Source organism: Pelophylax lessonae (genome assembly GCF_965119305.1).
Source record: "Pelophylax lessonae genome assembly, chromosome: 13".
NCBI classification, from domain to species: domain Eukaryota; kingdom Metazoa; phylum Chordata; class Amphibia; order Anura; family Ranidae; genus Pelophylax; species Pelophylax lessonae.
In genome coordinates, this window is record NC_138780.1 from 149,036,338 (window position 1) to 149,049,282 (window position 12,945).

General features: G+C 48.9%; 1 protein-coding gene across 2 annotated transcripts in view; it reads right to left on the reverse strand.

Annotated features, from left to right (window-relative positions):
* The window catches only part of PPP2R5E (protein phosphatase 2 regulatory subunit B'epsilon), a 250,772-nt gene that overhangs the window by 66,478 nt on the left and 171,349 nt on the right, over positions 1-12,945 (reverse strand). For both annotated transcript variants that reach the window (XM_082275546.1, XM_082275545.1), the window contains exon 7: positions 6,226-6,285. In XM_082275546.1, the coding sequence (XP_082131672.1) occupies positions 6,226-6,285 (60 nt within the window). The remainder of the gene's footprint in view (positions 1-6,225; positions 6,286-12,945) is intronic.

Genomic DNA, 12,945 nt, shown 5'->3' on the forward strand with positions numbered 1-12,945 from the left:
GACCCTCACACTGCATGGGTTAAAATGTTTGTGAAGCCTCTTCCCTAAGCGTTCTGTCACATTAAATACAATGAAGAACCAACACTCTTACATTGTTCGAAAGGACAAGTGCCTGACTGTAACCCAAAGCATCAAAGAAAAAATGGGAGCTTTGTACTTCCCATGAAATCAATTTTTCCGAGTTTAACAGACACAGCGCTCCATAAATCATAACTACTGGATTATATTGCTTCCTCCAGGAGTAGGACTAGGCAGAACAAAAAACACCTGGCTACGCCCATGCGCCCTCCTCAGCTTGGTATATAACCCCCCTCTCTCTGCTCTATGTAATCAGTTTAGTAGCAGTATTAGAAGTATCAGAACTCCATAGAGGGGTGGGTGCTGTGTCCGTCGATGAATTCAGGGAAATGGATTTAACGGTAAGTACAAAAATCCCATTTTCTTTTGTTCATCGACGGACACAGCGCTCCATAAAGCATAACTACTGGCAGGTCCAAAAGCAGTGCCAAAACGAAAATAAGGGGTGGGAAAAAAACCTAAGGCGAAACACAAGTGCCCTTAACCAGGACACAGGAGCCTTTACGGGGTCACCCGTCTTAAAAAAATAAAAGTTTAAAGAAAAACTTTGCGGCTAAAAGAAGCATCCGCAGATGCCAAAGTATCTACCTTATAGACATTTGTGAAGGTATGTACCAACAACCAAGTGGCCGCCTTGCAAATTTGCGATATTGATGCCTGATGACGGAAGGCCCAAGAAGCACTCAGCGCTCATGTAGAATGTGCTGTGACAGGGAAAGGTGGAACCTGAGCTTTAATGGAATAGGCCTGAGGACACAGTCTGTCTGATCTATCTGGAGATGGTAGCCGAAGAAGCGGTCAGCCCTTTTCTTGGTCTGTCCGTAACCACAAAAAGCGAGTCTGACCTCCGAAAAGACTCAGTAGCTGCCAGATACACCCTAATCGCACGAACCACATCCAAGGTATGCAAACCAAATTCCTTAGGATGAGCCGACTTGGGACACAAGGAGGGCAACACAAAGTCCTCATTCAAATGGAAGTCAAGAGACAACTTTGGGCAAGAATGATGGACAAGGGCGAAGAATCACTTTATCCCTATGGACCACCATATAGAGACTGCGACAGGATAATGCCACCAAGTCCGATACCCTGTGGGCCGAGGTAATAGCCACCAAGAATGTCACCTTCTGGGATAACGTGGATAAGGGAATCTCCCAAAAATTCTCAAATGGAGGTTTTTGTAGAACCAAAAACACAATTTAAATCCCATGGCGGCAAAAGAGACCCATACAGGTGGAGCCACTTGTCGAACCTCCCTGAATTAAGGTACGAACTAAAGAGTGCGCGGCTAGGGGTCACTGAAAGAAGATTGCCAAGGCAGACACCTTGCCCTTGATGGTACTCAAAGCCAACTTCTTATCAACGCCCCGTTGAAGAAAGTTTAAGATCCGAGCCACAGAAAAGATCAAGGATGAGTGCCAATCGACTCACATCAAGAAATGTACGCTTTAGATGTACGAAGATATATCTTGCTGCAAGACCACTTCCTCGCCTTCAACATAAAAGGAATCACTGATCCAGACAAACCTCTATACCTCAGTACCTGGCTTTCAATAGCTAAGCCATTAAAACCAGCGACTGTAAAGAAGGATGTTAGATTAGCCCTTGGGACAACTGGTCTTCTCTGAGAGGAAGTCCCCAAGGTGACATTTACGGCCACCAGGATGATTGGAAGATCCTCGCTCTTGGTTCCTCACAGGAACTGCGGAAGAAGCCTGAGCAGAGGATGATACTGGTCTTAACCTGGCACTTGGATGCCTGCGGCGTCTGCCAGAGGAACCCATGATCTCGCCACAAACTTCTGTATTCTCCTGTTGAGCTGACCTGCTAAAGGAGCTGCATGCAAACAGAACTGTCTTGAAAGTGCATACCCACCAGACTCAGAACCTGTATGCAAACCGGGAGAGAGAACAATCTGTGTAACGGCAGGCGGTGAATCACGGCCTGTGGTTCCTGAAATTTGTCCAGAAGAAGGACCCCCCGGGCCAGATTTAAAACCAGACCTAGGTAATTACCTGGACAGGGAAAGGGGGGACTTTAGGTAGTTTGGACATTACCTGAACCTTTGCAGGAATTAAATCCACACAAGGAGACTCAGGGCCTAAAAAACCTGAAAAGAATAAGCTTTGCCCCCCTTTCTGGGTACCCCCAAAAGCAAGATTTCACGGATCTCCTTGACACTCACAAAAGAAGTCCACGGGGCTGGAAACCAACGAAGATGCCCCCCCCCCCATCCCAATAACGGATGGGGGCAGACCTTCATGCAGAAGGGGTCTTGTCTGCGGGTCTGGAGAAGCTAGCTCTAGGCTTACCAGACCAAGGTTGCTTGGAACCTCCTGGGGAATAGTTGAAAGACCTATTTCCCTTATTCTCAGTCCAGGAAGCACAAAATAAATTTCTATGGGCTACGAAGGAGGGCCCCAGTCTGGGACGAGGCTCCTTTGCTTTCCTGAATTGTGGCAGGAAGGTACTCCCCCCCCCCCCCTCCCCCAATGAGAGCTTTCTTAGAGGCTTGGTCTGAGTTAAGCCACAGCACGCGCCTAATCACCACCGCTGAAACAGAAGGTATGGGCAGCACAGGAGCTGTATCCAAAGCTGAATCACAAACTGCAGCCCATGTACCAACTGGTCTTCCAAATCAACATAAGCAGCGGGGACCTGCTTACCCCCCAGGCCCTGGCACAAAAGCTTGGCCCATTCAGTTAGGGTCTAAGACACCAGGTCTGAGGCAAAGACTGGCCGCAATGTCAAACCAGCCATAGTAAACCTGCTGCGTGCCACAGCCTCCGCTTTCCTGTCAGCCGGGTCCTTAAAGGATGGGGATTCCTCAACTAGGATTACGGTTGCTTTATTCAACCTAAAAACAGGAGGGTCCACCACTATTGAACTAGTCCACTTTTTTAAAAGGGACTCCTCAAAAGGGTAACGTACAGCAAAACTTTGGGGACCACAAACGGTCATTTTAGTTGTTCCCATTCCTTACAGGAAAACGTGTCAAAATAAGGAACATAAGAACACACCTTTGGAGTACGAGGTGACTTATGGGTACCAAACGACACAGCTACATCAGCCGCATCCTCCATTTTTAAAGTCTCACACACTGCAGTGATAAGTGCATCTACCAGCGCTTTTTTCCTTCGCTGCTGCGACCATGGAGGAATCATCCTCACGATTAGATGGATCTGGGGGTGTGATATTAAGTCCCCCTGGACAGGCCCGCTTCCATGGTGGCATCAGGCTCAGAATCAGATGAGACAGACTAAGCAGGGGAAGGCGGGGGGACGCTTCCTCCTGGGCCTTTGCCCACACGCCACTTCCACCTGGGACTGCAAGATTGCCATCAGTGCAACCATGGGAAGCTGGGGTTCCAAGTAACCTGCCACCTCCATGAGGGGGGTCAGTGGGAGAGATGTGACTCTGAGGCTCCATAAGGAAAGGAAGACCTTTCTATCTTTTGGCACCACTAAAGGATCCCCTCAAAGCTCAGGGTACCTATCAGCAGAGAGAGAGAGAGAGAGATAACAGGGACCCATGAGGACTCACCCTAACGACCGCGGAGGCCCGGGAATTCAAAACCACCATCATCGTGGATGCCATTCCTGTTCATATGTCCCGGGCACAGGAAGAGGAAGAGATTCAGCTTCCCCAAGAGGCTTCGGCCATCCCCAGCCTCTTCCAGAAAATGGCCCCCGTGACATCGGGCTACACAAACATGGCCGCAACTGGAGACCAGCCAGACTAAGGCAAAACGGCCACCATCAGCTACAAACCCTGAAGCATGCTGCCAGGATCTTCCCCGCGCCCTCTGCAATGTTATGCCCTCTGAAAGGGGAAACCCCCCGAAATTAGGACACACGTTAGGAGAGAATCTGCTGCGCACTCTGCACCGGGACCCCCCTGCACTATAACCCCACTGCAAACAGTAGGGCATGCACCTAAGAGTCTCCTACACTGGGACCCCTCCAAACTACGAGGGCAGGATGCACACTATCTCAGGACCCTTACAGAGTGAGGTCTCTGCTGCATTCTCTGCCCTGGGACCCCCACCAGACTCCAGGTCCAGACAGAGAGGGAAAGGGAGCAGGGGAAGACCAGCTTACTGAGGGATTTAGGGCTGGGAGGAGGGAACCTGCAGGTCTGACCGTCCCTGGAGGTTACCCGCGTCCACCTCAAAAAACGGTAAAGGGGGAGAGGGGGCTGTAATTGCCCTTCCATGGTGCGGGTAACGCTCCAGACAGAATCCTCGCCACCGAAGTAGGGGAGCTGTCGGCCAAGGGACCGCTGTGACGTATGCGACCCTGCAAGACGTTAAACTCGCGAGCCAGCCTTTGTCTGCGAGGCAATGTCACGGCCGACCTAGCGCGTAGCTGTGGCCTGCACGCGCTCGCTGGCTGGGCGGACCACTGGATCTAGATTATCCAGCCTGTCGCTCAGCCCGGCAGTTGATTGTAGATCTCCCGAGAGAAAAAAACAAAAAAGATGTCAGGAAGGAGACAAAAAATGCTAGGACCAGATATCCTAGCTGGGAGCCTGGGTCCTCACTCCTGACTAGACAGATTAAAACAGATTACCTGGAGCCGAGAGGGGGGTTATATACAAAACTTAGGACGGCCCATGGGCGTAGCCAGGTGTTTTTTGTTCTGCCTAGTCCTACTCCTGGAGGAGGCAATATAACCCAGTAGTTATGATTTATGGAGCGCTGTGTCCGTAGAACGAAAGAGAAAAAGCAGGTGACTGGGGAAATGAGGAAAAATCAAGTAGTAAAACCTTTTTCTGTCTTAGTTAAAGTGGAACTAAAGGCAGAGATACTTCCCTTTCCAATGGTCCCTCTGGCGTCGGCATCTTCTCCTGTGTTGGCTGGTGCAGGTTGATGTCACTACAGCACATGTGCAGGAATCGTCAGTCTGACACACAGAATCAGGCCAGCCACTGTAAGATGAGCTGTGCATGCTGTGATCAGGTGTAATTTATTGCAGAAGAAACATTGCATGTCCCTTCTGCAATAAAAAGCCTGCCTGCTCACAGTGAGTTACAATGAATCTTTAGTTCCACTTTAACAAATCTTTGACCTTAGCAGTGCAGGGAGGGGAGCCACTGCAAGGGTATTTGTTTTTACCCTGGAGTTTAGCTTTAAAAATAATTCTGGGCACTGTAAAAAGACAAGTTGCTGGTAAACACAGTAGCCCACTTTAATTGTGGAATAGTGGGCTTTAGTGCCGGTTCACATTTGTGCGATGCGGGAACGTTGCCGGGAATATGCAGCGTGATCCCGCATCGCATCCGCACCTCTGGCAGTTCACACTGCCATATGCGATACGCAGGAGGTGTCAATTTAAAAGTTAACGACACCCCCCCCCCCCCCGTTGTGATCACATATCGCAGTGCGATCTGCAAGTTTGCACAGAATCGGATCGCACTAGTGTGAACCACTATGCAATCCGATTCTGCTGCGGATGAAAAAAAGCCTCATGTGCGTGTTTATTGCGGATGCGGTGCAAATTCAGCCATACAAAGTGTATGGCTGAAATTCGCACCGCACATGAGATCGCATGTAATTTAGGAGCAGTGCGCTCCGAAGTACATGCGATCTCCGCAATTGCACAAATGTGAACCAGCACTTATGGTTACAAGAACTTTACGGTTACAATTCACGTTTTTAAAAAAATAAATGCACATTTTTTGCAGGTATAAAAGAGGAGCCTGCAGAGCACTGCACCCATGATCGGCAAATGTCCAGCTTCTGCAGACTCCCAGCATAGCTATCTGTTCATACGGCCCGGCAGTTACCTGAGAACAGGAAAATCAAAGGACTGTGAATGAATGATGCAGCCAACAGGGGAGAGCCCACATGGCCGTGCTGTTTTCAAATAGTGAAAGTGGGTGCGGAGGGAAGATCTCCGGCCTGCTGTCACGAGGAGGGGGTTGGGGGTTTATGGGCTGCAGCATTGGGAACATGTTACCTATTTCACCCTAAAAACAGGTAAAACATGTAACATGTTTCAAAAGTGAACTTATCCTTTAAAGAGGGTCTCAATTACAGGTAAAAAAATGGATGAATCAGGAGCATTTTTGCTAACAGTATGTAAATCTTTACACAGGATGTTCCATGAACTTCCAAAAAAGTACCATTCCTCATTGTTCACATACCTTCCTAATATTTCCAGCAGTTCTGCTACACCATTAAAGTGTTCAGTTTCATAAACAAATCTGAAAAAAATAAAATACAAATAAAATCACAACACAAAATCTAAATAAACATTTTCTATATACACTCAGGCTATATTCACATCTTGGCGTTGCTATTACAGGCGTTTTTATGGGCGCTTTTTCAGGCGTTTTTTGTGCAGGCGTTTTTAGATTGACTAGCGACCAATGGAAAACGACTGTAATCTGCCCAAAAAGAAGCTCATGTACTTTTTTGAGCGTTGGGCGTTTTGCTCACGGCGTCAAAACGCTCAGATGTGAACAAGGGCCATTAAAAATGAATAGGGTTGGTCTTGTTGGGAGCTGATCCTAGAGCAGAAAAACACCTCCAAAACGCCTACATGTGAACGTAGCCTTATGGGGGGTCACCCCAGCTAGGATAATAGTGTAGAAGAGTACCTTTTTTTTCCCTCACTTTTAAATCAAGTAAACATTTTAATTAATTTGCATCTACCATCTCAAAAGTAATAACTGTACAGCTCACTTCAGTGGTCAGTCCTACAGAAGGCTTACCAATGGTTAGGAGCTGATGTTTCTCTAGCATGGGGTACACTATGAAGGGATTACTGAACAAATCCCACCATAAATCCATTGCCATGCTGTTCATTTTTTTCTTTTTTTAACAATTCATTTTTTGAAGCCCCAGACAATATTACTCGGGTGGGGATTTAAAGAGAAACCATACTTTGCCCATAGTAAGAAATGTAGCATACTTATAAACAGTATGGATTACCCTTCCCCACAAACCATTACATTAAGGGTAATACACAATGTCACCAGGGCTTCAGGCATAGATACTGGCTGCTCAGAGAGCTGAGCTGTAGGGAGAAGGGAAGCGCGCATGCTCCTCTATGCTCATATGTACCAGCGATTTCTTAGGAGATCTTGAGGGAGATCATGCTGACAGTGGAGCATGGGGGAAACAATTATTTGTGGTACCTCCTAAAAATTATATTGCCTCTTATCGGCAAATCTATAGGTTCAATTTAGAGTGGAACATAAGCTAAAATTTTCCTGGAAGGGAAAACGAGAAAGTGAAGGGAAATCTAGGGAAGGGGGAGATTATTGATATCCCTAGAAAGTTGGGAAGGGGGAGATTATTGCTGCCCGCATCCCTGCTGCAGGTATTATATATTCACTTCCTGTGTTGTCACCAGCACATGAAAAACTGGATTTTTTACTTACCGCAACATCCATTTTTCTGATGTTCATTGACGGACACAGCACCCACCCCTCTGTGGAGTTGTAATTCTGACACTGCTTGTAACAAAACTGAGTACCTATAGCAGAGAGAGGGAGTATACCCCCTGGGACTGCCCATAGGTGTAGCTAGACTTTTTTTTTGCCTAGTGTCCTACTCCTGTAGGGGGCATTATAACCCAATGGTTAAGAAGATCAGGAGCTGTGTCCATCAATGATCATCAGAGAAATACATTTTACGATAAGTCAATAACCCCATTTTCTTTCGTTCATTGACGGACACAGTTACTGATCTACATAACCATTGGGACGTTCCAAAGCAGTGTTAAACATGAGGGATGGGAACAGGAAAAAAATTCCCAAGGTTAAACAGCCAACCAGGCAACAGGAGCTCAACCACAACAAAAACAGGAGCCCAACTGAAAAAAAAAAAAAAAAAATAATTACACCCTCAAAAGAGGACCAAGTACTCTAAACAGCAGCCTGTAAAACCTTGCGGCCAAAAGAAGCATCCGCCGATGCCAACACATCCACTTTATAAAACTTTGTGAAAATGTGCATTAACAATCAGGTGGCCGGCTTGCAAACCTGCGTCACTGACGCTTGATGACAGAAGGCCCATGAGGCACTGAGCGCCCAAGTAGAGTGCGCCCTGACAGGGAAAGGAGGAACCTAAACCTTGATGGAATAGGCCTGAATCAATGTCTGTCTAATCCTTTTGGAAATGTTTGCAGAGGAAGCGGACAATCCTTTCCAAGGCCCATCCATAAGCCCAAATCATGAGTCTGATTTCTTAAAAGACTCTGTAGCTGCCAGGTACACCCTAATCGCCTGGACCACATCCAAGGCATGCAAAGCAATTTCCTTCGGATGTTTTGGCCTGACACACAGGGAAGGCAACACAATGTCTTCATTCAAATAAAAATCAGAGACAACCTGAGGAAGGAACAATAGACAGGGGCGAAAAACCCTGCAGGGGAATCTCCCGAAGATTCTCAAAAAGAGGCTTCTGGAGGACTGACCACACCAAACTGAAGTCCAAAAGCGGAATCAGAGACCGCACTGGAGGGGTGAAGTGCCTAACTCCCTTCAGAAAAGTACGCACCAAGGAGTATGTGGGCAAGGGCCATTGAAAGACGACCGCTAAAGTCGAAACCTGACCCTTAATGGTACTCAAGGCCAGTTTCTGCTCAACCCCCCGTTGAAGGAAGGTCAAGATCCGAGCCACCGAAAAAGAGCGAGGATGAGACTCACACCACGCAATGTACGTCTTCCACGTACGATGGTAGATCTTCCTAGAAGTAGATTTCCTAACTTAAGAGCGTTGTAATCAACGACTCCGATAAACTTCTATCCATCATCACCTGGCGTTCAACAGCCAAGCCGTCAAAGCCAGGAACTGTAAAGCAGAATGGAAGATTGATCCTTGGGACAGCAGATCCCCCCTGAGAGGAAGCTTCCAAGAAACGTCGGAGACCAGCTGCACCAGATCGGCGTACAAAGCCCGGCGAGGCCAGTCCAGGGCCACTTAGATGACCGGAATACCTTCTTTCTCGATCCGGCGTAGAAGTCTAGGCAGAAGCTTGAGAGGAAGGCGTAAAACACACGATACTGACCACACAGGGCACCAGAGCATCCGTGGCGTAGGCCAGAGGATCCCGTGATCGAGCCACAAACCTCTGCACCTTTCTGTTGATCCGGGAAGCCAACAGATCCATCTCCGGATGCCCAAACAGAGACACAACTGATGAAACCCCTCTGGATGAAGGGACCATTCCCTTTGGTCCAACGCCTGCTGACTTAGGTAATCTGCATGCCAGTTTTCCACCCCAGGAATGTGTACGGCGGAGAGAGCTAGAGCGAACTGTTCTGCCCAACTTAGAATGCCGGGTACCTCCAGAACCACCAGGACACTTCTTGTGCCCCCCTGGCTACGGCCATGGCATTGTCCGATTAAATGCAGAATGGACATCCCTGAAGATGATCCGTCCAATGTTCCAGGCACAGTCCGATCACTCGGAGTACCAAGATATCGATCAGTAGTCTGGACTCTTCCAGTGTCCAGACCCCCTGAGCAGAAATTTTGTCGAGGACGCCTCCCCAGCCGGACAGGCTGGCATCCGTGGTGACCACTGTCCAATATAAGTGAAGGATTTGCCCAGCCGAAGCACCGAAGAACAAAGCCACCATATCAGGGACTCTCTTGTTTCCTGGCTCAGCCAGATCGAATTGTCCAGAGACTATGGATTCTTGTCCCATTTGGCCAGAATCTCCCTTGCAGGGACCTCCTATGGAACTGTGCGAACTGAACCGCCTCAAAATGTAGACACCATCAGGCCCAGCACCCACATGTAAGTCCAGAGGGATGAATATCTGCTTGACAAATTGCAGCCTGCAGTCCAGAGTCAGACCCAGATAGTCCAGCTTTGTGGACAGAACCAGCGCAGAATTCTGAAAATTCTGAATCCAGCCAAACTCCTGCAGAGTTCTTATGGTGATCTCCAGGTTTTCACCCAAAGCAGCAGGAGACTCCGCTCGCAGAAGGTGGTCATCCAAGTAGCCCATTCCCGCGATTCCCCTTTGGCTTAACTAAGCTATCACCGGTGCTAACACTTACGTGGAGACCCGAGGAGCAGAGGCGAGACCAAAGGGTAACGCCACAAAACTGATAATGTCCATCTCCCACGGCAAAGCGAAGGAAGTGCTGGTGACCGGCACTTACCGGAATGTGAAGGTAAGCATACTTGATGTCGATAGAGGCAAGAAAATCCCCCTGACGCAGCGATGCCAACACCGTGCAAATGGACTCCAGTCTGAACTTCTGCACCCACACAAAGCAGTTCAGCGCCTTGAGGTCCAGGATTGGACGCACCTTGCCTTCCTTCCTGAGAACTGTAAACAAGTTTGAGTAAAATCCCTAAAAAGATTCTGAAATCGGAAACCGGGACAATCACCCCTTGAAGTAACAGGTCTCGTAGCACCCCAAACAGATCCTGTAAGTGGTCTGGGGACATGTGTAAGTTGGAAGGAAAGAACCTTGCCAGGGGACAAGAGCGAAACTCGATTTTGTAGCCGGACCGAATGACTTTGTGAACCCACTTTACTTGTACCAGGGAAGTCCAAGGGTCAGGAAACCAGCTAAGACGTCCCCCAAACCCCCGATATGGGTGAGGGTGCATCTTCATGCTGAAGAAGTCTTGTCCGCGGGTCTGGAGAAGCCCGCTCTTGGCTTGCCAGACCAGGTTCGTTTGGATCCTCCAGAGGAGGCCATGAAAGGCTTTGAGCCCTTGTCAGTCGACCCCGAGGGACGAAAAAAACTTCATATGGAGCTGAGAAAGAGGGCCCACGTCTACGAGGAGGTTTCTTGCTCTTAGTAGCCTGCGGAAGAAAGGTACTCTTCCCCCCTCCGTGAGACCTTTAATAAAGTCATCCAGGGTAGCTCCAAACAGGCGATCTCCTTGAAAGGTTAGATCAGTCAAGGCCTTTTTAGAAGTCTGGTCCGCAGACCAGCATTTGGGCAAAAAAACACGCCGAAGGACCACTGCCAAAACAGGGAGCCGAACCACAAGGGGAGCCGTATCACAGATAAACTGCAGCCCCTGGACCAGCTAGTCTGCCAGCTCAACAAAGGCAGGGGGAGCGGTTCTCCCTCCAGGTGTCGGCGTAAAAGCTTAGCCCACTTGGTCAGTTTGCAACACCAGGGCAATGGTGAATACCGGCATCAGTGCTGAACCAGCCAGAGTGTACATATTGCGGGCCACAGCCTCCGCCTTCCTGTCAGCCGGATCCTTAAAGGACTCTTAACCGGAATCATGGTTGCTTTGTTCAATCTGGAAACCAGAGGGTCCACCACCAGTGGAAAAGTTCACTTCTTAATAAGGGAATCCTCATAAGGGTAATGCCTAGAAAAATCGCTTAGGGACCCCAAGGGGACACTTTAGTCGTCCCCACTCTTCAGGAACAACTTTGTCAAAATAGGTGGGGAAAGGAAACCTCTTTGCCGCACTGGATGGCTTGTGAGTGCCAAAGGGAACCACCCCCCACCTGTTCCTCATGGTGTAGGGCACTCAAATCAGCACTACCATTGTATAAAATAATGTATGAAAGCAGAAATTGTCCTAGGAAATATGAAAAGATATGGTCCAACTCCATAGAACAGTTATTAATGCATTGACAATTACCCGTGTTATCCATATCACTCCTTTCCGCTCTTCAATCTTACCCCTTTTTTAATCTTTGTCTTCTCACCTTCAACCATTCCCCCACCGGCCTTTTTTTTTCCCTTCCCCTCCTATTACTCCCCCCCTCCCCTGCTTGACCTACTTATCTCATACTGGTCCGGATCACCACCTATGGTCTAGGCAATGCCGACGATGATCCTAGTACTGTAGTGTGCAATAGTAATTCCTCTTCAGTCAACAACGATTTATCTGCACAAGATAAATGGACATATTGTATGTACCTTCCTCTCACTTGTTACCTTGTTCCGCAAGAATCCAATGTACGGACCCTGTTAACTATTGTTTCATCTATCAATAAAACAAGTTTTCTGTTAAAAAAAAAAAGTCTCACGCACAGATGATACAATCAGTGCGTCCACCAGCGCCTTTTCATGCACGGTTGCAGATGTGGAGGAATTAGCCTCACTATCAGAGGATTTCGGGCGCGTGGTTGCAGACTCAGCAGGGTGACCCACGTCCGCGGATGCCAAATCAGATTCAGGATCTGATGAGGCAGGGGGTGCTTTTCGCTAGCCGTGCATTGATGGATGGTTGAGACCCGGAGGGCCCTGCAGCCTCAGAGAGGGGATCAGGTGGGGAGATGTGCTTCAAAGACTCCATGAGTCACCTGGGGGACCCCGAAAAAAAGGTATAAAAACACTGCAAGGGACAACCCCCACCGCGCTGGCAGTACCACCTGGTCGCCAGGCACAAAGCGATCCTCAACAGAGAAGGAGAGAACCCCACCAGACTCCCCACCCAGCAAAAACAGCCACCTGCAGCCACCAGGATAATCTGCACTCCACGTGCGGCGATTAGGAAGTGAAAGGATACAGGAGTCAGCACCAGGGGATGAGAAGGGGCTCCCGCCGTCTAAATCGCCACCCACAGTGCTCCACTGTCATGGCCACAGCTATTTTCAATGGCAAACCACCTCAAAATGGCCACCGGACTACACAAACATGGCCGCCGTACATAGAAACACATAGGCTACAACAAAATGGTGGCACCACGAGGCTTCCAGGGACCCAGGAGGGATCCCTAGGCCTTAAGGACAGACACAGGCAGGACGGGGGGCACTGGCAGGAGCCCCCACCAGGTACCCCCCCCCTGCCCACAAAGCCGATCATCTGGTCGCCGGCGGCGCAGCCCCCCTCACCAGTATAGCACACTGCCCCCACCCCAGGAGGTGGACCAGACCACCCAAACAGCCCCAGACTAAGTGGAGCGGGGGGGTAAGTTG